The following is a 27,398-nucleotide window of genomic DNA, read 5'->3' as shown; positions in this document are numbered from 1 at the left end:
ATGGGACGGTACAATGCTCCTTGAGGTGTGTTTATTTTTCTGCGAGCATTTTAACAATGCACCAACGAGCTGGCCACATTTATATTTTCAAGCCAGCAAGTGCAACAGGCTTAAGGGCATCGATCCAAGACGGCACCAGCAAGCATATTGTGCCCTAGACGCTTCAGGCGCCGAGACTGTCAAGCACCCGCGATGCTGGGAAGACGCCCTTCTCGGTGATGATGCCTCCTGTGATGAGCTCGGCTGGGGTGACGTCGAACGCTGGGTTCCAGCACTCAATGCCTGTACACAGGAAGAGATAGATCAGCAGCTGTGTTTTTATTGCGACGGCAATTAATACGGACACTCAACGGACGGCATATTCATACGGACAACAGCATTCAGGTCAACACTGTCGTGCTGTCACGCTACCAACAGCACAAGCACGCCCCATGCATGGAGAGTAAGAGAGTTTCCAGAGATGCAGAGTTCATTTGGCTACAAAAACAATCAAGCGAAGTGTACATACCGCCAACGCTTTGCTCAATCAATGTAGTGTTGGAGTCAGGCCAGTGTTCTGCCTTCTGCTGCAGGCATGATTGTTGTGCACACGCACACTATAAGCACAGCAGCATATTCCTGATAAGCTGCTACGTGTATGAGCAGAACGGGCAGTAAACTTCAAGCTAGCATTTCACTGGCTGTGCTGACTAATGCTGCCAGTCCCTGTCAGTCTGATCACACCAACATGCCACACCCGCGCATAGTTAGAACACCATCTGAGATGTTCTAGCGCAACACAAAACCTGTCATTGCTTCGTCTTTCATAAAACTGTCACTGCAACATCTTGCACATGTAGGTATGTTTTTCCCCGAGTGGACGACGACACATAAAGTGGCCGTGGAACAGACGAATTGGCTTATAATATCCATTTACCGTGGCTATGGCAGGTATTTTTCATCTAGTTCCCATCTTTGCAGTCTTCAGCTTGCCACACTCTCGTCCCATTGCCATATCGAATCCCTAAAGTTTTCATGCTCTGATTAACCCTTCACGGTTTCCTCTACTCAGTAACTACATCACACCTGTTAGACATGCATTCACTAGACACCAACATGAGTTGAATACATATCCTTTATATTACCGCACCAAGGCATTTATGTAGTTTTCTTTTTGTCTGTGCCATAGAACACTGGAATGCTTTACCTCATTACGTCAAATCTTTATCGCCTGTTGAATTTCTTTTATATATTGTTAACAATCGATTTTGCGCTGTATCTTGTGCAATCTGTATATTGTAGTCCTCACTCGTGCCCTTTGGGGCTGCAGCACGTTGAAAAAAATTGGCTGTGGCTTAACTCAGCTATGCCTGGGCGTGCGTAGCAAGAGGTACGGTTAATGTTATTGTTTAGCTTGGTGTTTCATTCCGTCGTTGATGCGTGGCCATGGCACGAGATGCCCAACTAGACGACGAGCCATCCTCATCTGAATGCACTCGCCTGGCCGCTTCGTACTTACAACTCTTCTCGAGGCGTGCGGCTCGCTCTTCCTCCGTCTCTGCGGCTCGCTGCCTCCTCTTGGATTCGTTCCGACGACAAAGCCTGGCTTCTTTCAGTCTCTCTGACTCTCTTTCCATATCTGCCGACGAATCCCACCGAGCCACTCCTAGATGCAACGCCGGCTCCTACGGTGATGCAATGCCGATGGAATGCCAGTGGTTGCTAGGCAATGGCTCAGCTCGCGGTTTCACCGGCCCCTCTTCTGATGTCATGCCGGATGGCAAGGCGAGCGGCGCTGCCAGCTGCGGCAGTTGCTAGGCAATGGCTCAGCTCCTGGTGCAGCCACCGTCCACAGCGGAACCGCGAGAAGGCGGCCAATGTAGCTCTTGCTACAATAAATAAATAAAAGCTCAGTGCCTACCTGCAGGTGCCAGTTGGATGCCCTGTATAGACGTCATCTCCTGTGCTGGCCTCTCCTCGATGGGGATTTCCCTACCGGTTGCTCGACTGCTGTCCACAGTGGTGGTAGGCGAGGCCACATAAAATGGCACACCATGATGCTTGGCACAGATAGCCAGCTGGTAAGTGCCTGAAAGAGAACAACTCTTTGCAGCATTCAGCTACATGAGACACCAGCCACAGGCCTTTTTTGTCACATAAAAGGCCAACCATAACGAAAGTTTGGACCATGTAAGAGGCCTAGTTTGAAATAGTGTATACATAGAGGAAACTCCGTGCAAAACTTTGTTTGAAATATGAGTGTAACAGTCACAGGAAACTCGCAAAAGTAGCCATTTTCAATACCAAAACTGACAAAAAAACGCCACCATTACCGCTTGCCGGAATTTATGCGTGACCTATGACCGAGCAGCTCCTTGGCATGACCTCCGAGATTAGGCAATGCCCACTGCTGCCCGCGAAGCACTGAAAGATTGCACAGGCAAAATACTGCGACTAACATAATAGCTGCTAAGCACCAGGTGCACAGGTCATCTACTTAGGTGATGTCTAGAGATTTATAATATGAAAATTGTGCAATTACCAGCCCTGTGGCTTTGCCAAGATTGCTTCATTTGTACATATATAAAGTGTAGACCTCTTATAACGTAAGTCGCCGGAGTCGTGAATATCTGCACTATAAGCGGTACCGCACTATAACCAAAACAACGATTTTCACGCCCTGCACTATGCAAAACATGTAGACCAAGCAGCCGTGCATATTCGATAATCGAAGCGTGTGACTAGGAGTTTTACGAACGTTGAAAGGTTAATGTCCAAGTACCCACGATCTTCGCATGAAGCAGAAAAAAATAATCATTAAAAAAATGTCGCAGTTTCGCCCGAAAGGCGAAGCATCAATTGCGATAGCAAATTAGTAGAGAGCTATAAGGAGTAGGGATAGTAGTTTTATCGGCTGCATAAACTTGACACATTCACTTACTAACTAAATTAACAAGCGTGGTGTCAATGCGCACAAGAAAACATGAATAGACTCGATGATCGCAGACAACCACTGTCATTCTTTTTTCAGTTGTATCTAATATATCTTCTCTTAGTCTCTTTTTTAGTTTTTCTGTCTTGTTTCTATGCATTTATGTAATTCATTTATTTTGAGTGTCTAACAAACTTGCTATTTTTGATGTAACCACCATGTATGCCTTGTAAAGGACCATAGGCCTAGTCAAGCTGTTTACCAACAGCTTTTAGCCTATGATATCCACCGGAACTCTTGCATTTCTGGAAATAAATCTGTATTGGTATTGTAAAAACGCGGGCGTGGGGAAGTGCGGCCGCCGCAGCAAGCAAAGGTTCCTGCAGTCTATCACTTCAACGGAAACTGAGCGGTGTAAGCACAGCGCATACAAAGGTCAGAGTCGTGTGGAGATTGCTTTCAAGATACGGTGCGCGCGACAACACTGACAGCCGGCACAGGCGCAAAGTACAAGAACGCATTTGTTGGCAGAGTAGAAGCCGCTCCCCCCTCCTTCCCTCCCACGCTGTCCTCCCGCTTTGCTCCTTTCACGTGGGAGATTGTGTCGCCAGTTACCTATGTGCCCGGTTGCAATATACGCATTTGGTGCCGCAGCACAGCGTTGCCCCGTTTCCCTCCCTCCCATACCCCGACGGCCTTTCGCGCGACAGAATATCACGTTTGCTCTTCGCTGTGTGTTCACTCTCCGTGAAGGCGCGCGTCCTCCGCACGCTTTCACTCGCACATACGGCGTACAGTGATGATTTTATCGCTCTTGGACTCATGCTCCACGTCTCATGCTCCTCCTCCGCATAGCCCTCGTTGATCGCCTCTCCCATCGGTGGGCGCACCTCGTTGAGAAGCGTGCTCGCTACCGCCCTTGTTGGCGAGATTTTCCCGCGGAAGCTGCATTATAACCGATATTTCGTCTCACGCGGCTGCACTGTAAGCAGTATGCGTAGCACATAGCACACCCTCCCATAGCACATGGAGTGCTATGGGAGGGTAAACGACAGTCGGAAAAGGCCGCATTGTAGCCAATTCTGCACTATAAACGGTTACGTTATAAGTGGTCTATACTGTACATACTACTCACTTGTAACCAATTAAGTCAAAGTGAAATTTCGTTGCTGTTGGCCTTTCATTATGCTTGGCTTATCCTATTAATACTTTCTTTAATATGATATCAAAAGTATCGCAGCATCATTAAATCATCTTTCTATAGTGCCTACATCAAAATTAAAAACCAATTACTCAGCTCTAGAGTGTAGAAGCATTCTGTACAGCATTTCCATTATAAAAAGATGTTTTTACTGTATTCTGTTCCTCCCGGGGTGACAATTTCTGCCCGTTATATCAATGACATTTATTATGCAAATGACGAAGTCATTCCCCCTGTCACGTCCCCCCACGGTTGACGTTTCCACAAATCGAAAGATAGCTGTTTCAGCTGATACCAACCTTCCTTCCTTCAGACATTTCGGCTCGTCGCTAAGTGATGCCGGACTACGGCCCAGTCCTGTTCATCGAATTGCTCGTCATTTTCGTGGTCAAAACCTACAGATTCCATTCGCAGCTCTTGGCGTGGCCGCTGGTTTCCCAAAAACGTTGGTGCAGTTGTAAAGCCAACATGCATAAAGTTCATACAAAAACACAAACAAGGAAAAAAACTACACCTCAAGCTGCTCTTGCACCTGATCTTCTGCCCTTGGAACTGTATCGACATGTCTAAATGTAAGTTGAAAAGAAAATAAATCAATGTTTGTTGTTATATACAGGAATATGTAAATGTTATATGCCCCCCTATTCCTTTTGATATCTGCCAGAGTCTGTCGCTGCAGTGCCAAAATGCTTTTCCAGAATTTTAAACTGAAGGTTTCCTTGCAAAACCTCCTAGACTTCCTGGTCCATGGCTGCAGGGTGCTGCTGCTGTCTTGCTGAATGGCTTCTACTTCAAAAAAAGAATTTAGCTACATGCCTGATGGTGAGATTGCAACTTGGTCTGGGGCACAGTAGCTTGATACCATTAGGCCACACTACACGCACTGCCAGCACCAACTAGCTCTTTGAGAAGATCGCCATGAGTGCCACATTTCACAGCACCAAGGAATGCCGACACTAAAGAGTGCCAAAAATTCTAGCATCTCGGTTTGACTGTCAACGTTAATATTGAAGCAATGTAGCAACATACCCTATTGCCACCACCGAAATTCATCATGCATCAGGCGTATATACAACGGGGCTCCTCCCTCACGCTTCCCCAGATAAAAGAGGGGAACATACCCAGCGAGGTCCAAGTTGCCATGAAAGGAAAATGATCAGATTCGGACATAGATTAATACAGGAGAATCTCGATGATATGAATCTCTCAGGAGGGCAAAAACATATGCATAATCCAAAATTTGTATCACCCAAAAGCGTAAAAAAACAGGAAATAGGGAAATCAGAAATTAATGTCCGACTTGCTGAAAATTTCAGGCTTTTTCTTTTTCGCAATCTGAAGACCTTTTTTTTTCATGGCAAAATATTTGAAGAAAGTTCGCAACAGAATTTGAGTAAATTGCACATTTTTTTAGTGTTGGTTTCGAAATCGGGACGAAAATCGGGCTTCGGGAGGTGCTATCGCACCACTGATAGTGCGAGTATGGCTTATTGTTGACGCAGCACAGCCATCTTGGTATCGCCGTAAGCACGAGAGACTGGAGATTCTAGTAGCCGCAGTGCTGTATTTCTCATGCAAAAGTAAAAGCAACAAAAGCGAATGCAATATGGAAAAATAAGCTTGACAATTTGTACTGCAATTGAGATTGTATCGACGTTACATACGCCCGACTGTAATCGTGAATTACTATGCTTTTTGTCAGATAAGCGCCGTGCTTTGACATTAAAGTGAATCAAAGAATGATCACTTATGCCAGGGAGGTATGTAAGAGGGCTAACTACATCAGATGCAGTGGTTCAGGCTGGTTGAAGAACAAGTTGGATTAGGATAAAATCATTATAAAGGCTAAGGAAATGAACACACTGTGAAGAATTATGCTTAAGAGTAGTGGATTGATCGCTCCACATAATGGTAGGGTAATTGAAATCACCCAGGAGGAACAATGGCAGGCTGGGGAATCGGATGGTTATGCTGTTAAGTGCATTGTGCAGTTCATTATGAAACGACATGGATGCAGTGGGAGGTCGATAGCATGCACAGAACAGAATTTCTTGTTCACCAGCTTGAGCACGTACATAAAGTAATTCCAGTGAGGACACAATAGCAACAGGTGAAGATACAAGCGAGACACCAATAGCAACCAACATGCCCCCTCTGGAGCGAATGTCACGGTCATACCTATAAATATTGTAGGATTTTTCGCAGTCGAAGATTTCTATGTGTTTATTTTAGCCGATAGCCACGTTTCAATGAGATTAATGATGTCTGCTGAACGAAAATCGGCGACGGACAATAAATCGGCTCGCTTATTAAAGATACTTCTGATATTCGTGAACAGGATCGATATGGTGTTGGTATTAGAGTGCTATATTAGCTAGGATGAGCTGGCGGGGAAGGGGGGGGGGCGAGTTTGCTTATGTGTTAGGTGGAGTATGTGTTGCAGAAGCAGGCCCAGATTCACAAACCCTGTTTGTAGTTGTGCAGTACACATACCTTTTTCCGTTCATAACTAGCCTGTTATGACGAAGCGTGTAAGAATAGCGGCTTGCTTTGCCAAATTCAATTAATGAAATGTTTCCACGATTGTCACATGGCCCTGCAGAAACCTTCACCAAAGGATACACCGATACCCTTAAACTTTGCTCTTTGGGAAAGAATGCTGTCTTTTAATTTTGAAGACAAAAACTTTACGATAATAGGCCGCATTTTGCTTGCGACGAAATTGCCCAATTTATGTGCCCGCGAAATCTGTCCCTCCTGCATATTCAAGTTCAGCTGGCTGGAAAGGAAATTGCACACCTGCGTTTCCGACTGTGCCCAATTTTCCGAAGTAGTGTTGGGGATTCCATAAAATAGTAGATTTTCACGCCTTGAACAGCCCTCAAAGATCACTGAGGTAGGACTGCAGTGTGGCCTGTTATTTGCTCACTGCTTCAGCAAAAATGCATGGCACATCAGTGCACGACTGCTCGCCTTCTATTACTTCAATAGATGCTTCAACCGTGGCTAGGCAAACTGCTAAATTGGATAACTTCGATGCAAGAGCTTCTTGGTTATTTTTTAGTTCAAGAGCTTCCATTAATTACCTATGCCGCAAATCAAATTTTGAGGAAGGAGCAGCAATAGCTCAAAAGTACTTGGATCGAACTTAGGGGGCCCAGGATTGTACTTGACGTCACCACAAGCTACTCGGGACAAATACAAATTTAGGCAAAGTTGATCGCAAAACTTTTGTACACGGGAGGAGCAGCAAACAAGCATTGCTTGTTTCTTTAAAGTACAAGAACGTAGTACTACTAAGCTGCGCAAGAATGCAGAAAGGGTGCTTGAATGATGCGCACACGGCTGCCGCTCCCCCAAGTCCACTAAGGCGACCAGGCAATGTGCAATACTGCACAAAGCAAAAGCTTTCTTTAGGGACGCGCGGGGTGGTGTCATGACGGAGTGACGTAGGTCACCCTGACACTATTGGTGCAGCTGCTCTGTTGGCCTGCCAGGGCCCCCTCGCTGGCTTCGCTAGGGGTTGCGTGGCTATTCGATTGTTCGTACTGTCACGTAGTAGTGACGGCGAACAACCCCAGTGGCAAAACGCAAGTTCAGAAACCAACTGTTTATTGGGCAAACCTGTGCCAGCAAAAAAGTAACACTCAGCACAATGATAGTGGTCGATCGTCGAAAATGTGATCTGGGGGGCAAGCGCGTTCACTTTGATATATTTATATTGTTTATTTAGACATACTGTCACATTGTTGTGACGGCATAGAATAACACACCGTCAAAAGTGTGACTTCAAAACGTTAAATCTTTATCGGGCGAACCTGTGCCCAGCAAAACTTAATTGGCACTCAAAGCAAACGATAGCGGTGAGCACAGTCAGCGATCGTCAAAATCCGATCAGCGGGTCAAGCTCGTCGGTTTTTATACATGACTCGTGGAAGGTTCCTGAGTAATCGCTGGTGCCTTCCAGAAAGTACTATACAATTCACGTCACATACAATCAGATTACACAAGGTTCGGTCACAACAGACAATGGATAAAACCATCGATAACATTTGAGGAACTTGCAATACAGTCTTGCCCCAAGCGACAACGTAACAGAGGGTGACTCGTGAAAAATGCTCACCGACAACAAAAAATAATTTATACCTATGTCAGTATCACCTGTCGCAACGCAAAAGGCAGTTCACAACATTCAAAATGCAGCACGTTGTAAGCTAATGAACTTGCGCCGGGACTTCTGGAAAATTCGTATCATACCAAAATCCGTATCAGGCATGACCGTATCATTGAGATTCTGCAGCAGAAACAATAAAGCGTGTGAAATATCCTAGGATTGCCGATCGCATTAATAACATAGCCTACAGCACTGTCCAACAACCTGCCACGTCACCATCACATGACTGTGCGTGGCTTCTCGAGCGAGTCCACTGTAGTGACGAGGACAGCCTCATTACTGCTGCTACTGATGATGATAAAAAAAACATGGAGTGGGCACTACAATTAAAGGCACATTTTTCCAAAATGAATGCCTTGAACCAATATATTTCTTTTGTTTAAGTATGCTTAAGTATTACAAGAGTATTTGAATCAAAAATTTCTTGTCAGCTAAAGATGTAATTTGTATGTGGCAAATTTATAGCAGCCTCTACATAGACTGTGAAGCTTAAAGTTCAGGAGACCTTAGAAACGCAACATGCAATAGTTTGTTCTTGTTTTGTTTGTTTTCTTGAAAATTTCACAACTTATAACAAGAAAAGCTTCTTTCGAGTTATTTTTGCTACTGCAATTTACCCCACAAAAATATGGCAGGATTGATTATATTATGTCATCTATTACCCCGTCGTGAAGTTAGTAGAAACGCTGCGAGTGAAGCTTACGAAGATTATTTGTGAACTTATTTATAATTTTCTTCTTATTGACCTTTCACTGTCTTGAAAAGCACTGGATATGCATTCACATCGCATATCCAGTTAAATACATAACGAAGTTGGTAAATTGGTAATTTGTTTCATTATATCGAAATTAGGCTAAATTGAAATTTGACCTTTTTTGTAATTAACAGGGTTTGTACAGGTTTCCAAGGCAAAAATTCAAGGGTATTCCAGGACTTTCCAGGACATGTCACAGGTTTTTCAAGGTCTCAAAGTGGCATCCAAAGTAGGATTTCTTTACTCAAACATTTCCAAAAATGACTAGTTTTACTGCACTTACTGCACTTACAATAAATAAATGTATACCACAACTATAATAAATGTCTAGCCTTAATAACTACTCAAGATCACAACACAAAATGAATGCTTACAACAGCGACTGACATTTCTCCAGTATATGCTGGGTAAAGTTCACCAAAATTATTTAAAATATTTAGCAAAGGCTTATTGCACTAAAATAAAAAGAAATAAATGTATATCCCAATTATGTTAATAATGTCTAGCCTTGATCACTTTGCAAGTTCACAACAATACAAAAAAAAATAATTCACAAAACACAATGAATGCTCCCAACAGCTATTCTGACTTCTCCAGTATTAACTGGGCAAGTTTGCTGAACATTTCCAAACCATTCAGTGTAGTCTTGCTAAACATCCTTTATAACAAGTAGATGTATATTGCAATCCTGTAAAACATGTCTTGTCTTGATCATTTCTCAACTCCGCAATATTAAAAGTTACGGCAACGAACACTCACAACAGCTGCTCAGGCTTCTGCAGTATTAGCTGGTTTGATTCATCAAACATATTCAAAACATTCAGCATACCGTATTTTCCGGTGTATAAGACACGTTTTTTTTTCTGAATTTTTGTCAGTGCGTCTCAGAACGGCGCGACCTGTAAACGTTTTTTTTTTTTTTTTTTTCAGGGAAAACTGCTGTCAAAATCGAATCCTATGTTATGGCCACGCGAAGCGCGCCGGTTGACTTAATTGCTACGGGTTCTGTGCACGCTATTGAGGTGCCGGGTTCTCGTGATCAAGTTCCCGAGCACCGTGTGATAAGGATGGAGCAGCAACGCAAGCGGTAGGTCGACCGCGAGTCGATCGACCCCGAAGTCGTCGTGTCTGCAGATCGCTGTCAAGATACCGCGTGGGCCGCTGCACAAACTGAGCAGTTGCTACGAGGGTACAGGCAGACCCCCCCCCCTTTTCTGGGCAGCCTTCCCGCTTTCCTCCCTTGTGCGCGATTCGGCTCACCATCGCATGCTTTCACTCGCACATACAGCATGCGGCGCGTGGGGACGATGTTATCGCCCTTGGACTTTATACGGAACATCGCGACAACCACGACGGCAGAAATACGCCTGGAGTGGAAATATATGGCACCCATACGCTTGCACGTGACCTGCGTTCACGGAGTGAAACATCACTGTAACGTTTTTTTAATCGCTTACCGAAAGACCAGGCGCATCTTATTCACCTTATATATACATCTTTTTTTTCTCCGGAAAAAACTGCCATTTGAGGGGGGTGCGTCTTATACAAAAGTGCGACTTACAGACCAAAAAATATGGTAATGTTATTACACTTATATTATCATAAATAATATAACAAACTGCCACCCAAAGGCACTGAGCATCAGTGGTAAAGTTGCTCCACTAAAGCTGTCTTTAGCTTCACTAGCTTCACCTCGCGGGCAAGAGTGAAAGTGGGACAAGGCAGAACGACGGGCGAGGAGTTAAACGAATGATAGGGTGAGGAAAGCAGTGCAAACAGTGGGCCTCTTCGATTATCTGTCTCTGACAGTCCCGGACTGTCCGAGAAGCTGCACACGCAACGCTCATTGGCTAAAAGCAGTGCCTCGGGTACTCCGGGACTGTCAGGGACAGATAATCGAAGAGGCCCACTGCCATCCAAGCCAGCACCGAAGCGCGGCACGGGTCTCTCGCTCGTTCACGGTTTGACACGGTGAAGTCTTTTATTTTTTCTGCACAGTTCTGCAAAACGGAACCATGTGCCCTCGCGCCGGCGTATTGTTTCTGAAATAGAGAGTTAGATCGACGCAAATCTACCACAGAAAGGAGGTCGCAATGTCGATATCAGAGTGCATTGCTCACGAAATTCAAGGATTTTCAAGGAAGGAAAAAAATTCCAGGACTTTCAAGGGCCTTGAAAACGCACTTTTCAATTTCAAGGCTTTTCAAGGATTTCAAGGACCTGTACGCACCCTGTAATTAAGTACTGCTGCCGATAGATTTTGCTTACACAGGAGAGGATGCAAAATTATCCGCATTGTTGGACAACTGAAAAAAGCAAATTTGAATGAGAAAATAATTCATTTCGTTGAATTTGAAAGTCGGCAACAAAAGATACGATTTCATGCCATGTCAACGATATCTTCACATCGGCAGTACGAAGCTAAGCCAGACATGCTTTCGCGTCCACTCTGCCTCCGCAGCTGGTAGTGTCACTTGCAATGGGACGACGCTATCATGCGTAGGCAGAGAGGAGCGAATGCTTCGTCTACCTATCACTTCGCCTCTCCGATCGTTCAGATTATGCAACCTCCAGCACTAAACAGGCGGAAAGACCACGCCCTCTCTACATGCCCCCTCTTTGCACACGCGACAGATTACCTCTAAAACAGTGCGCTAGCCGTGTATGCGCTCAGCAGTGCTGACAGCCATGCGCAGCTGCAGTAGAAAAAAAGACGCCGAGCCAACCCACCTCCCATTCCCCCCCTCGCATGAGCTTGATCGCATTGCTGCGAGCTCGCTCACCTCCACCCTTTCTCCGTGCTAGTGTGGCAAGACGGTGCTTGTCAATGCAGTGTCCTTCTCAGCTCACCCTCACACGCTTTCACTGAAATTCAAAGCATACAGTGCGCGGGGTGCAATAAGATCTTATCGCACTTAGACTTTATACCAGACATGACGCCACTCTGCTTCAGCGGTCGCTCTTAGTTGCAGGGCGCACAATTTCAGAGGTGCATTTGAAAGCAGCTGCTTGTAATATAACCATTTGACAATCTGCGTCCACGGAAGTTCCCATTCATTGTCTCAGTATTCCTTCGTCGCAGCAGTGAAATTTTATTATATTGAAATTGCGTATAAACACACTTCATTATACTGAGGTTCTAAATACCTGATGGTCTATGGAAACAAAGTTATATATAAAGTTAGACTTCATTATATCGAGAATTTTGGTATATAAAGTTCGTTAAATCAAGGTTGGACTATATATATCAACCAAACTTTAAGAGGTGATGATTATGTATAGGGTTTTGTAGTGCAAAGGCCAGTAATGACCAAGGAACACCAAAATTTAAAGAAGTCAAAGAGAGAACCCATCTTTAATATGTCTCGAAGAACTGCAATGTTGTGTTAAACCCACAAGGCCCTGCAATTATTGTGTGAGCGCATTTCTACAAATGCTCTTGCAGGAACAATTACCAGGTGTCCCTTACATTGGCACTTTCAAATTCCATACTTATCCCAGGTTTTGCCCGACTGCATTTATAAACATTCCTTGGCAGTCTATGACGTGGGAGGTTCAGACACAAGGAACGAAATGATGGTTTTAAGCTTGCCAAGTTACTTCGCCAGCCCATAATTTTCAACTACTACTACCAGCAAGCTGTAATGCACTATCAGATTTAACTGAATCATGTGTCTCGTTATATTTCAACCGGCCAAGCTCCCACAAAACCAGTAAAGAATACTGTTATTTGCAGGTTGCGTAGGTTCAGTTGAAAACTTGGCTTGCTTCTGGCATGCCACTAGCATTTCCACAACGACTGTAGGTACAAATTGTGCTGATTCAAAATGGCAAGGGTGAAATTCAGTTTTTTTTTCCCTGAATTTTTCAGAATGGACAAATTCCCAGAAAAGTGGAGGTTACCTCCTCATTACATCGGCAAATAAGTGTGACTATTCAAGATTCATTTATTTCTTCAAGAGAAAAAGGCCCGGGACAAAAAGCTGCCTTCAAGTCTTACGGCGTCCGGGGCCCATTTACAACATGGCAGTAGTGAGGGGAGAAAATACAATTTCACGTACATCATGAATCAAGGAACCGAACATCAGTGCAGAATTAAGCTAAAAATAAAACAAAAGCAAAATTGAAATATACAATGCACTGAGAAGCAATAACGACGGTATAGAAGAAACAGAAGGTTTAAAACATAATTGCAATTTAACACTACGATATAGTAAATGAAGTTCAAACAAAATACATGGCATTACTTTTTTCCTTTTATACCGCTGCAAAAAAAAAAAAAAAAGACTACCCTAAATTCTTAGTTTTGAGCCCATCACATGCTCAAAAAAGTGCTGAACAATTACTTTTTTGTTTAGGTTCACATTTTCTGTGTACCAGTTGTTTGATTAAGGGTGTTCATGCAACATTTGGGAGCCATGCATTGTGCAAAGTCGGGGTAGATGCCATTTCTCTTTGCATCTGGTGCAGATGTATTTGTCATAGCCAATGAGAGTTGGATTATGAACTTAGCCCGAGGTAAGCTCAAGTTACTCATACCGCGAAGTATGGTAAACGTCACCAGATGATGGATGGGAGATATTTTGTGTTTAATAAACAATGGTCTGGTATGAGCTACGCAATCTGAGCCAGAAACTATGCAGATAGTTTTTTTTGCAGAAGTAGCAATTAATTTAGATGCACGCGAACCGCATTTTTATTTATACATACTGCAGCCAAACTTTGCCTATAACAGGAGTTCCCCACACAAGATGACAGTAGCTTATTGAGAATGAAATAATGAATGACATATTCATTTTTTGACTTTCACAGGAAACAAGTCACGACCTCGTGAAAGAGCTAATACAGATTTTGAGAAATTTAAAGAAAGATAACAAAAGTGATCAGCCCATTTAAGATGTTCATCAATATTATGCCAAGAGATTTATATTTAGTTATGATTTCGATGGCGTAGTCTCCAATAAACAGTGGGATTGATATCGTAATATTCCGATTTATCGAACGAAAAATAACCACCTTTGTTTTATTACAATTATTCCTTAAGCTGTTTGCATGTGACCAGTTATAGAGGCTTTCTAATATGATGTTCGCTTCAAGCAGGAGTTCATTCAATGAGTTTCGAGATAAAAATAAACTAGTGTCGTCAACATATATTATAAATTTAGCTTTCTTAGAGATATGGGCAAGATCGTTAATATGCACATTAAAAAAAACAGACCTAAGATGCTGCCCTGCGGTACTCCGCATCTTATATATATATATATATTCAAAACTGGAGCTACAACGATCAACACATACAGATTGCTGCCGTTTTTCAAGGTATGACCTCATCAGCTCAAGTGGATTGCCTCTTACACCGTATGCATGAAGTTTATCTAAAGAATGTCATGATTAATACAGTCAAATGCTCTGCTGAAATCAACAAAAATGCCCAGTGTTAAAAATTTATTTTCAATGTTTTGCAAATTTTTTATTTTTGTTTAAGTAGCGCAGATTCTGTAGATAAGCCTTGTCTAAAACCGAATTGGGAATTTGTAAACAGGCGATTATCGTTGAAGTAAATTTATAAACGGAAATATAGCAGAGTAATATGATCTGGATATGCTTAGCCATACCGATCTGTTGGCTGTGTCGCCATTGGCGGTGACCCGGTCCGCACCAACCACGACCGCATTGACCCTTCCTGTGGCCATCAGGGCAGCAGCCATGCTGTCACAGATGAGTGTGGCTGGAATGTGGTCGTGCAGCAGCTCAAAGGCCGTCAGGCGGGAGCCCTGGTTGTACGGGCGTGTCTCTGTGCAGTATGCACGTTCCAACTGACCACTCTCGTACAGCTGCCGCACAACACCTGTGCAAAGTGTTTTGGTATACGTGAAATCACATGGTTGCCAGAACTCTGTGAAGACACACAATAATGCAGACAAAAATAAAAGTACACGAAGCTGCTAACCAGCAGGAAGACAGAAGAGCTTGAAAAAGCAACAGGCGCACAGTTACAATGACGGCATACCTTCTCAATGACCCTCGGCCATATTTTTAACTGCAATAGCATGCTACTTGGCAGAGTGCTTTATGTTGTGTTTTTTTTCTAATGCAGTCATGCAGCAGTGAATCCAAAAATGAAGCCGGAATAAGGGGGTTGGGGCGGGTCAGTTATTTTTGCGGAAGGGATATTATATCGCATGCAAGTACACTAAGAGTTCTCCAAAGATGAACCACACCAACTGCACTGCATCTGGTCCCTGCCAACAGGTCCTCGTCCTTGCACTGGAGGGAGTGAAGATGGACTACACATTTTGATGGTCGCATAATTTTGTTCATCCACAAAAATGAAGACACGTGTTTGACTATAGATGTGTTCCAGATATTAAAGCAAGACACTGCACGTGTCAGCCACCTTTCCGCCATGCTGCACCGAGTGAAGATAGCCGACTAAACCGATTTGTCTGTGCTACATGTGGCATGGTTGCCACATGTTAGCACATGTGCTCCCTACAAATATATGATGCAAGTTTCGTTTTTATTTGTACAGCTGAAAAAACTGCCTGAATTGCTCTTTTAAGCAAGAAAGCGGCAAAAATTGTAACGTGTGCCCCCCCTTGCAAAGACAAACACGTCTTACCAAGTGCAGTTCCGTAGCCTGCTGTGGCCAGACTGCCCGTGTTGCAGTGAGTGAGGACACCAAGCTTGCTAACATTTGGTACTTGGCAGTTTGCCACCATATGTTCGGCCCCATGTCGGCCAATGGCCCGATTTGCAGCCACATCTGTAGCCAGCATGCCTTCTGCCTCAGCGCAGATGCTGCACAATCACAGTGAAAAAAGCTTTTGTCTTCTCTGGAGAATCAATAAAGAATTGCCTAACGAAATAAACAAGTACAACATATTGTTATGATGTCAACATGTTGTGCTTGTTGTACAGGACTGATCAAGAGAATCATAGCTAGAGGAGGATAGTCTTTAATGCCAGGCACTGACTACTTTAACTTTTTTTTTTTTTTAATATGCCGGTAGTGCCCTCGGATGCACCACACACACAGCGTTTGCCACATTTCCAAAGTGATCATCGTCCTGATTCACAACTTAAGCATGTCAGTGTGCACAACTCATCCAAGATAACACACATCTAATAGTGAGATGTAAGCCACTTAGACAGCTATGGCTGCATGTGCAACTTAATTGTACACTGCTTTCGTAAGTGCTCACAGCGCCTTGGACAATTTTCACTATCTGAAATGACCTTATAGTTCATAAAGACCATCGGGCACCAGGAAGACAATTTTTTCACGATTCCTTTTATTGTCTTCTATCTGCCAATATCCGCTTCATACGTACATTGATGAAAAATAATGTGCATGGCTCAGTGCATCTATTATGAATCGTCTATGCGTGGTAACAGGGTGAAAATTTTTTGTTACTAGTTTTAACTTGCGGTAGTCATAGCAGAAGGGCAACCTGCTACCTTTTTCTTAACTAAGACCACAGGGTATGCCCAAGCCTCTTCGAGGCTGTATCATGTGATACTCAAGCATTTCGTTTACATGCTCTTGTATTTCTTTGCATTCCTTTGGAGCCATGTGATAGTGTTTTGTCTGACTGGGTCTTCCGGTCTCTTTTGTGATATTTGGTGCTTGGTTAAAGGTGTTTGCCTTGACACTTAACATCAACTAAAACAGTCCTGGAACTGTCTTATCGCTTTCGAGGGCAACAGGCTGGAGCTAGCATTGACAGACAAAGGTGCCGTGGCCAGAACCGTCATCTCATCAGGTTGCACAAAAAAAACAGCCTTTTACTTGTGCTATGTCATTTGCAGTGTACATTTATAGGTGCCTTAGTAATGTGGTGGTCTTCGTTGGCAAGGCTGTTGAGGAGCACAAAATCTGCAGCACAAAAGCACTTGTGCTTATGCGGACTGATCAGTACTATGTACAAATGTTATAGAAAACAATCTCCAAACTTCAAGCCCACGTGTTATTGCCAGAAGGCCCCTTGCGAGCCCTGTGTGAGCCATAGCATGCTAATCTGTGCGGCATTCTTTCGTCGTGCTATGGCCTGTTGCATTGCGACAGCATTGTCACATCATTGGCTACGCATGAACACTTGCACTACCCCTCATGGCTGGTGCCCACATCTGAGTTTGCGAAGAATGTAACTTAACAGCCTGGAACCTTGCGGAGACGACGAGAAAGGCGAGCGCTCATAACCGATAATTGCGCCCCCGTGTCTATGAGCGCCGAACAGGCACGCCGTCCCTCTTCGGAAAACTGACCGGTGCAGCTCCCGGAGGTGATGCTGCATTGACCAACCGACCCGGAAATCCTCTGTTGACCCTGACCACCCGACAAAACCTTTTGGACATAGAAGTGGACGGCGTGCCTGTTTCGGCGCTCATAGACACGGGGGCGCAATTATCGGTTATGAGCGCTCGCCTTTCTCGTCGTCTCCGCAAGGTTCTGACGCCCGCGGCGTCGCCTGTCGTTCGTGTAGCCGACGGCGGCACATCTTGCGTCGTTGGGATGTGCACTGCGCGTGTGAGCTTCGCCAGTCACCAGACCTCAGTACTATTCGCCGTTCTGCAGCAGTGTCCACATGAAGTCATCCTCGGCCACGACTTCCTGAGTACCATTCTGCCCTCATCGACTGCTCTTCTGGCCTTCTCCAGTTGGAACTTCCTTTTGTACCCGATCTCCCCACCGAGTCACAGCCGTGTTTATGTGTCGCCGAGTTTGTTCGCCTTCGACCAGCCGCCGCGACGTATGTCACACTGACCTCTGATTCCGCCATTTGTGACGGCGACTACGTCATCTCCCTAATCCCTAGACGCTCTTTTAACAAGGCAGGTAGCCCCGTCCCTCCTCTGTTGTGCCGTGTTGTCGCAAACCGGGCATTCCCTATTCTGAACTTTGGACGGAACTCCACATTTTCTTCCCGAAGGTATCACGCTGGGACATATAGCACCTTTAGACCACACACCCTGTGGCCCTTACTATGGATGCGCCCCTGTCTTCTGGAAGCCTGACACTAGTACTTCATTGATGCACATTTTGACGCCATGATCGCCCCGACCTTTCGCTGCTCAGTCTGACGACCTTCGTCGTTTGCTAGCCGCTTACAGCGACTTTTCGATTTTGCTTCGCCCCTCAACCAGACAAAAGTTGTGACTCATCGCATTGACACCGCAACGCCAGTCCATCCATAGACGTCCTTACAGAGTGTCTGCGACTGAACGGCGCGTAATTCATCCGAAGTCGAGAAAATGCTTACAAAGACATCATCGAACCATCTACGAGTCCTTGGGCGTCCCCTGTGGTGCTGGTCAGGAAAAAAGCAACACCTGGCGGTTCTGCGTCGACTATCGCCACCTAAACAAGATTACTAAAAAGGACGTGTACCCTCTGCCGCGATTGACGCCCCTCGACTCTTTGCATGGCGCACAGTACTTTTCTTCTATAACCTTCGGTCCGGCTATTGGCAAATCGCCGTTGACGAAAAAGACAGGGAAGACCGCCTTTATAACACCCGATGGGCTCTACCAGTTCAAAGTTATGCCATTTGGCTTGTGCAATGCCCCCGCAACATTCGAAGAATGATGGACCTCCCTTCTTCGTGGTTTCAAGTGGTCTACTGCCTGTGCTATCTCGATGACGTCGTTATTTTCTCGCCTACGTTCTCCAGTCATCTAAGTAGACTCGGCTATTCTGCGCATCCTTCGCAATGCAGGCCTTCAACTTAACTCTGCCAAATGCCGCTTCGGTCGCCGCGAGATCACAGTACTTGGCCATCTTGTCGATGCTACAGGTATCGGCCTGACCTGCCAAAGTTAGCGCCGTTGCCAACTTTCCGACACCTCTCTACTCAGGACGTCCGTGTTTATTTTCGGCGGTTTGTGAAAGATTTTGCAGCACTAGCACGGCCCCTCACCTGCCTGCTTAAGAAAGACGCGACCTTTTCTTGGGTCCTGCACAAGCGTCCGCCTTCTCACAGCTGATAGGAATACTGACATCACCACCAGTGTTGGCTCACTTCGACGAATCTGCGCCCACAGAAGTCCGTACCGACGCCAGTGGCCATGGAATCGGCGCAGTTCTAGCCCAACGTCAGCATGGTCAGGACTGCGTTATTGCTTATGCCAGTCGCCTTCTTTCCTCGGCTGAGCAAACTATTCTATCACAGAGCGAGAGTGTCTCGCTCTAGTTTGGGCCATCGCCAAGTTTCGCCCTTACCTCTACGGGCCACCCTTCACCGTTATTACTGACACCATGCTCTATGCTGGCTGTCCTCTCTCAAAGATCCCACTGGTCACCTTGGTCGATGGGCACTGCGACTTCAAGAATACTCGTATACCGTCGTTTACAAGTCTGGCCGCCTGCACCAGGATGCCGACTGCCTCTCCAGATACCCAGTAGATCCACCAGACGCTGCCCTGAGCGACTCCAGCCCGTGTGTTCTTTCCATCTCTCAACTCTTCAACATTGCTGCCGAACAACGCCTTGACGATTCTACGCAAGATCATCGACAAATTGCACTCCCACGCTCCTGATCCTTCCCTCCGCCTCTTTGTACTCCAAAACGACACGTTATATCGTCGCAGTTTACTCCCTGACGGTCCTGACCTGTTGTTGTAGTCCATCCCGGCTCACCTCCGTTCCACTGTCCTGGAGCAGCTCCACGACGCACCAACGGCGGGACATCTTGGCATGTCACGCACATACGACCGCGCGCGCCGCCGTTTCTATTGGCCTGGGATGTCCCGCTCAGTGCGCCGTTACGTGGCTCATGCGACCTTTGTCAGCGCCGAAAAAAGTTGACTCTGCCGCCTACAGGACATCTTCAGCCTCTGGACATTCCTTACGAGCCTTTTCACCGTCGGTCTCGATTTTACTTGGTCCGTTTCCCCTATCCACCTCTGGGAACAAGTGGATCGCCGTTGCCACAGATTATGCGACGCGGTTTGCCATTACGCGGCACTTCCCACTAGCTGTGCCACCGACGTTGCAGACTTCTTGCTGCCTAACGTCATACTCCAGCACGGAGCTCCTCGGCAACTGCTTACTGACCGTGGGAGACAGTTCCTGTCCAGGGTGATCGATGACATTCTAAGATCCTGCGCGACGCAACATAAACTGACTACAGCCTACCATCCACAGACGAATGGCTTGACAGAACGCCTGAACCGCACCCTTACTGACATGTTGGCCATGTGTGTCTGCAGACCACCACGACTGGGACGTTGCACTACCGTTTGTGAATTCGCGTACAACACTTCCAGGCATGAGACCGCTGGCTTTTCGCGTTCTTCCTCTTATACGGTCGCAACCCACATTGCCTATGGACACCCTGGTGCCTTCTTCTGGGTGCCCTCCCACTGAATATGCTCAAGAGACCATTGCACGTGCCGACCTGCACGTCAAGTTGCTCGCACTCGATTTTCTGAGTCCCAACTCCTCCAGCAGTCTCGCTACAACAGCCACCACAGGACCACCCACTTTGTCCCTGGATCGCTCGTTCTCCTGTGGTCCCCAGCACGACGCGTTGGCTTATCCGAAAAACTGCTCTTCCAGTACACCGTCCATATCGCGTGTGCCGCCAAGTGACTGATGTCACTTATGAAATCGCTCCATTGCTGCCTTCGTCATCCTCTGCTCCTCTCCGCAAGGACATTGTACACGTTGTCCGTCTCAAGCCCTATCGTGCCCCGGACCCCTTAATACTTTGTGTGCTAGTTTTTTTTTGTTTTTTTTTTTTTCATGTATCCTTCGTTCACCTGCACCGAGTCGGTGCTTTCGCCGCCGGAGGGTAGTGTTATGAGCCAGTTGTCCGGCAGACAAAGAAGATGCTGAAGCATAGAGCCGAAGAGACGAGGAAGATGAACTGTGGTTCGCCATCTTTGTTGTTGTTCCCCAACATTTAGTCTTCTTGTACATAGTGTGAATAAACCCCCTTTTCTGTAAATCTCCCCGTAACAATATTTGTAACCGCCGGCATAATCCCGCGAAAAATCCATTTTTACGATGAAGGTGAAATCACCGATCTGGAAGCTGGTGGTACATTTACCCTTGGTGTCGTTAGCTGCCTGCCGGCAACCTTTATCGTGTGAAGCAATCCTTAGTGTGATCCTGTCCACATTGTTTTTTCACTATTCTCAGGCAGTCAGTGAGCTCCTGACGTTGAATCAAGAAGTCCGTGATAGTGCCCACAAAGGCTGTCACATGACGTCCACCAACAGAAACGCTAAGGTCGGCAAAACAACATCATCGGCATAAGGATTCATCATATTGTATTGTCACGGCGGTTGGGGAGACTCTTCAGCATCTCAACAGTTGGAAATGTACCCCCCAGAAGTTGCTGCTGTTAGTTCCGCAGCGCAGGCTGGAGGACCACTCCCGGACAACATCAGCAAAAACTGGAAGTTTGGAGAAAGGTAGCACATGGGTGTTCAAGACTGCTATCAGCAATATGGCAAAGCAACTTTCTTAGTTGACATGTGATCATCGTCCTGGGCATGTCGGTCTTCCAAGTGTGGAGAAGCTGGCCGGGTGTGAAAAAGCTACAACACAGCATCACAATAAGGGCAGTAGCAGGTGGTGTGGCCTGGTTCGTCAAGGGGGAAGCAGAGTGGTTGGCAGCGTGCCACAAGTTGGCTTGGCGAACCGGTGGCAGGCTCCCTTTGCCACCAGGGCACAGTAACAGCTAGAAATGCTTTTAGGTCAAAAAACACGGACAAGAGAAAGACACGGACAGGTGCGAAGAAACCAAGTCTTGGTCCACAAAGCACGCACTGGTTTTGCGCTCACCCCCCAGACGTCATTGCCCACTGGCAATTTCACTATTCGCACACCCCTACTTCTTTTCTTTGTAACTTTGGCTGCCATAACAATGTATGTTTTTAATTATAAACAAGGCACCTGCATATGGCTGAAATAACTTAGTGCCAGAGTATTCTTTCTCTCTGGTCAAACTACACTGTGCCAAACTCTGCACTGCTAATGTGTAGGAATATGCCAAAGTGCTTACGCATTGCGCATGGCTTCCAGAGACAGCCCTTCTTCCTTGCTGAGTGTATCGGCCATCTTTCCAAAGTGGGCAGCCATATTTGCCAGGTTGACAGCCGTAGGGCGTGATGTTTTGAGGTACTCCAGCCGGCTGTGTATGTAGGCAGCGAGCTCCAGACGGCTCGCAGGCAGCTTGACTCGTGTCAGCTCTGAAGCCAAACCGAGAGCTGCCACCATGGCTATGGCAGGTGCACCTCGCACCTGCAGCATCCACACATTCATTTCACTCAAGCATACAATTGTGGCATAGAGTGCTGGGACAATGTCTCTTACTCCAAAATGTCCTTGGCTCACAAATTTCAAACAACAAAACTGGCAGCAACTCTAGCCACAGCACCACTGGTTCGAGGGTCAAATTTATATTCAGCATCTCTTTCTGTCATGACGCTCACGTGGTTATGAGTTTCTGTATATTCACGTAGTAGTGACGGTGAAGAAAACAGTCGCAAAACTTTGAATGACGAAACAGATGCTGTTTCAACACGTTCATATGCTGTTTCAACACATGTCAATATGTATCTGTTAAGCTATACCTTTACCTTTATACCGTTTGCTGGAAGTGCACGTGTCTGTCCCCATTAACTACCCTTCATCAGTTCCTGTGCTGTTAGTCACTTGATTATGGATAACCAAATATCTCATACGCTGTTTCAATATCTTTGTCAGTTTGTGTATACAGCCTGCGGCTCAAAATAGACCAATCTTCACTTTTTTGGTCTAACCTGACCACACTGAGAGCTCCGTCCCCAAGCAGAACTGGCTGATGGCCGACAATTGGCAAAATGTTCGGAAACAGCCAGCTGCTGATTTCCATGGCCAGCCTATGTCCGCAATAGCTGAGCCATTTTTAATGGCCAACTACGCTGATAAGGAATTTGTCAAGGACCTGGGTCCAAGAACACAGTAAGACCACTTCCCAATGTTCTAACAGACTGGCTGGAATGCGAAGTTAAATAACAACATGTTGTGCTCTATGGTCAACAAGTATGAGAATTTTGGTATTCAGTAATGCTCGAAATTTCAATTTTCATTTAGAAAGACATATTTATTGAAATACTTAAATTATAAGTGGGCACAGCCACCACAGAGTGGCCGTGTTGCTAATGGAAACAATTTTCTACGTGCTGCAGGCTCTTCTGGGCCTAGCTGTGTTACCAGCCCCTGGACACGCGCGGCCCCGCGCTGCTGTGAGGAAAACAGCTCATCATTGAAGGCCCTTCCTTTCTGGCTGTCGTCATCCTGCGACACAGCCACACTGGTTCCCACATTCAGTCTTTGCAGTGTTGGCGCAGCTATAACGGAAGACTGGCAAGACTTCTGTGGGCACGGTGGACAAAGAGCGCTAACGTTTCGCTAACGGAAACACTTTTCTAGATGTTGCAGGTTAGTCCCAGTCCTAGCTCCACACGAAGTGGTTCTAGAGGCACTGTTGTCCTGCTGTGCCAGCAGCGTTGTGTTGCGATGGTGTATGACTGTTTTGCTGTCTGTAAATTACTACTTTGCGGTGATGTCAAACAACGCCCAAGGCATACTCGGAAGGAAATGTTCAAACAGCTACTTCAAGGCCAGGCCGAAATTTGTAGTGCACTTCTTGAAATAAAAACGTCATTCACTGAGCTCAAACAACAGATGCATGAGTTCAAGCTCACCACGAAAAATATGGCTTCTGAACAGCCAACAGCGCTAACCAACCTAACCTAACCTAGCCAACCTAACCTAACCTAATCAAATGCCAAACCAATTTGAAATCATTAGAGCATGTGACGTCATTCCAAAACAAAAAACTTACAGACCTTGAGGATCATAGCCAGGCGCTCAAACCTAATCATTCATGGCATTCCTGAGGCCTCTGAAGAATCAGAGTTGGAGCTAAAGAAGAATACCGTAAAGGACGTCTTGCAGGACAAGCTCGAGGTTAAATACGATTCTATTAGGCACATGCACTGACTCGGAAATCAAGAAGGGAAGCGACCTGTGATTATATACCTGCAAATTCTTGGGAAAAAAAAACACACAAATATTAAAATGCAAAGAAGCTCAAGGGCTCGAGTATTTATGTAAAGAACAATTATTCACTATCTACTATAAAAATCTGAAACTGCTCTGGGACAGCGCAAAAGCCATGAAATATTAAAGAAAAAGAGTCATCCTAATTCATGATAATCTAAAGATGGATAAGGACACCTACATTTGGGACGAGTAGCAAAATTCTCACATGAGAATGGCAAGCTACAACAATGCCTCATCTCAAAAATGAAAAGCATGAAGTACGTCATGTCCAGACGAAAGGCAATTTCGTCTGCTCTAGATGCCCGAAGTGTTATAAATAAGAAACAGAGTCAGCAGAAATATCACTAAAGTAGAATCTGGATCATATGAACTCATGGGACAATGAAAAAATTCATATCACCCAAAATTCATATTCCCCAAAAACGTAAAAAATCTGGAAATAGGAAAATCGGAAATTATTAGCCGACTTGCTCAAAATTTCAAATTATTTAACTTAATTGTTTTCACAATCTTAACACCTTTCTTTATCTCATGGTGAAATATTTGGAAAACATACACAGCAAAATTTTAGATAAATGCACTTTTTTGGAGTGTTGTCCTCGAAATGGGGAAGGAAATAGGGCTTCTAGAGGTGCTATCGCTACCGCTCATCACACAAGCACAGCTTTCCATTGATGCAGCGAGGCCATCTTGGTATCGCCTTAAAGGGACACTAAGGGCGATACCAAGTCTACATGGACTGTTTAAATACCATTAAAAAAAAAACTCACAATGCTTGTTTCGTGCCAAGAAAAGACTTAATTTATGAGAAAGTTGCATCTGAAGGGTCCGAATACCTTTATCGCAATTGAAATCTCCCACCACCCAACCGGGGAGTGGTGACATTGCATACACCATCATCGAGCTTAGCTGCCGTCGGTGAGTAAAACGGTGCCCGACAGACGGCGGTACAGTTTTTTACACAACATGCAAACATGCAGCCAAGGAGAAACTGACCAAGACAGAGCGGATGATTCACTGCTGCAGCTGCTTTTGTCAAGTGGCATTCGGGCATCTCGTGAGATCACATGGAAGTGGAATTCTCTGCTACTTGCAGTTTGTGTGAGCATCGCATACCAGCAAAACCAGCGCAGCATTATGTGATGATTAAACTACTGAACACAAAAGAGTGGACGGCGCAGAGTGAAAATGAAACCTTTCGACTGCCTGTGACGCAGGCGGAGTTCAAGAAAACTCTGTTTTATGCATTGAAGCACAAAAGTAACTGGAACACCAATGCATTTTGTCGGACACTTTCAAAATGAATATCTCGAAACTGGTGCAGTCCAGAAAATTTGTTTTAAGTGGATACGCCTTGCAAACTCACTGGCTATAATTTGTAATTGAAATATGTGGCATAAATAATTAAATAAAAAGTTAGGGTAATTATGTTAATTATTTAATCAGGCATTTTGAATTCTCGTAGAAGTAATGGCTGCCTCATTAAATAGTTTCGATGAAGGATTAGAATTGTGCTATCTGACACAGGCGATTTTAAAAATTTTTGGACCTTCGAAAAAAAAAGATACCCTGTATGTATGCCTATAAAATCTGTTCAGATGGCGTGAGTCGGAGCATGGCGTTTAAGCTAAGGGTCTCGTGGCAGCCACTAGCATCGTCCCCGGCATATGTGCTGCTCGAAAAACAAATGTAGGTCGTGGTGCAAGTGCCCCACTTTAGGACTGAATGTCTATCAAAACAAAACGTCCAAGTCCACCCAAAAGCCCTCTTGATTTCAGATAAACCACTGGACAGATCAGACCCATCCAACATTCATGTCGGGCCATGCAATGCAGAAGTTGGCCAGTAGCTGGCGCAACAAATGCATCCCAGGCAGTCAGGCAACGTAGGGCTGATGTCAATTCCTAAGCTCAACCCAAGCTATTTTGCCATGCCTGGTACAAACAACCCTTTGTTGGCCTCGGTACATGAGACCAAGGTTGGGCCAAAAGAGTCTTTTCCTTTGGATCGTGCCGGTGCACTAAACAGCATGACGATAAGCCAGCTGTGAGGACTGGATGCATCCATCACAGGGAGAGCCCTTCACCTAGTTTTGGGGCCCTACCCAGCAAATGAGGGTTCCCAAATATGCAGTTTTCCCTGCTCCACACTCCTCTAGCTATCAGGCAAGACTACTTATTAATTTATTTATTCATACTACCCTAAGGGCCCCAGAGTAGCAATTTGCGTGACAAGTGCAGAATCATTCACATAAGCACAAGTTGACTGGCTAGTTGCTTCAATATACTAAAACAGCACTGCAGGAAAGACAAGGACACAATAAATGCAATAACGATGCCACGAGTGCTGTGGCACCAGTTTTACGTTCCTCGTCTCTTGTCTTTCCATTGCTGCTGCCTTAGTGGGTTCACATAAAGCAAGGACACAAAAAAGATTTAGCCTTTCAGCACACAAGAAATACACAGGGTCGGTATAAAAGACGCACACAAAGCACTCTTATACTGTACCTGTGTACTTTTTGTGCCCCAAAAGGCTAAATGGAATGCCAACATGCCCAAACTTACATTCTTTCATGAAAAAAGAGCAAGGTGTACAAGTGCAGAAACGAACAAAATTGAATTGGTATTGTTATACGAAATAGTTGACATGAAAATGCATTTTTGAAGCGCCCTGGGTGTCCTGTCTCCTCCTTGCGTTCCTGTTAACACTAAGCTTTATTGTGAACCACACTAGCCCATATAAAGTTGTAACTGTTTGTGAAATTTAACAGCATCACTATCAGCACTAGATCATGAAAGTGCTACTTAAGGCGCTCACTCCATGCTTGCCCAAGAGCAAGGTGTAAACAGTCATGTGACTCAAGGACATCTGCTAAGGACGTGGTGACACTTGAACTCTTCGGCAGCTCAGTTTAGGCTTTGTTGCAAATTGACCGAATACACTTCCTTGCGAAAATTCACAGCACCATCTTTTTGCAAGTTATCAACTCCTCTGATGGCAATTTCAAGTCGCATTAGAATCAGCCGTACCACTTTCGGGTAATAGGTATCTCTAATTTTCATAATTACTGGTCTAATTACCGCCCTGAGTCACCTTGACGTGCACAAATTGTGAGAAAATCACCTAATTCGGTATGTTCTTACATTTAAGGAACTTTGAGCACATTTATTGAAACGACATCTTGGGAATGCACGAACGAGCAAGCATCAGTGTGGCAATCACCCCAAATGATAATAATAATAACATACCCTACAGGCTCACCTTCATAGAAGGATGGCTTCCCAGCAGCGCCAGCAT

General features: G+C 45.2%; 1 protein-coding gene across 1 annotated transcript; it reads right to left on the bottom strand.

The window, feature by feature from the left end:
• LOC119464998 (methylthioribose-1-phosphate isomerase) lies at positions 1-27,398 on the bottom strand. Its single transcript, XM_049656334.1, has 7 exons — positions 27,363-27,398; positions 23,247-23,330; positions 22,054-22,292; positions 15,663-15,841; positions 14,656-14,888; positions 1,901-2,084; positions 1-282 (listed from the first exon to the last, which is right to left on the bottom strand). The coding sequence occupies exons 1-7, from the start codon at positions 27,396-27,398 to the stop codon at positions 164-166; spliced, it is 1,074 nt and encodes a 357-aa protein (XP_049512291.1). The 3' UTR covers positions 1-163.

The sequence above is a fragment of the Dermacentor silvarum genome, chromosome 9 (assembly GCF_013339745.2).
Source record: "Dermacentor silvarum isolate Dsil-2018 chromosome 9, BIME_Dsil_1.4, whole genome shotgun sequence".
NCBI classification, from domain to species: domain Eukaryota; kingdom Metazoa; phylum Arthropoda; class Arachnida; order Ixodida; family Ixodidae; genus Dermacentor; species Dermacentor silvarum.
Note: the sequence above shows the minus strand (reverse complement) of the source record. Positions and strands in the feature narration are given on the sequence as shown.

Excerpts from the sequence above, each read along its gene's own strand:
- LOC119464998 (XM_049656334.1), bottom strand. The coding sequence starts at position 27,398 with ATGCTGGCGCTGCTGGGAAGCCATCCTTCTATGAAG. Across the intron at positions 23,331-27,362 it reads GAAGCCATCCTTCTATGAAG|GATGACGACAGCCAGAAAGG; the intron begins GTGAGCCTGTAG and ends GCTGTGTCGCAG. Across the intron at positions 15,842-22,053 it reads CTGGAAGCCATGCGCAATGC|CATCTGCGCTGAGGCAGAAG; the intron begins GTAAGCACTTTG and ends GTGATTGTGCAG.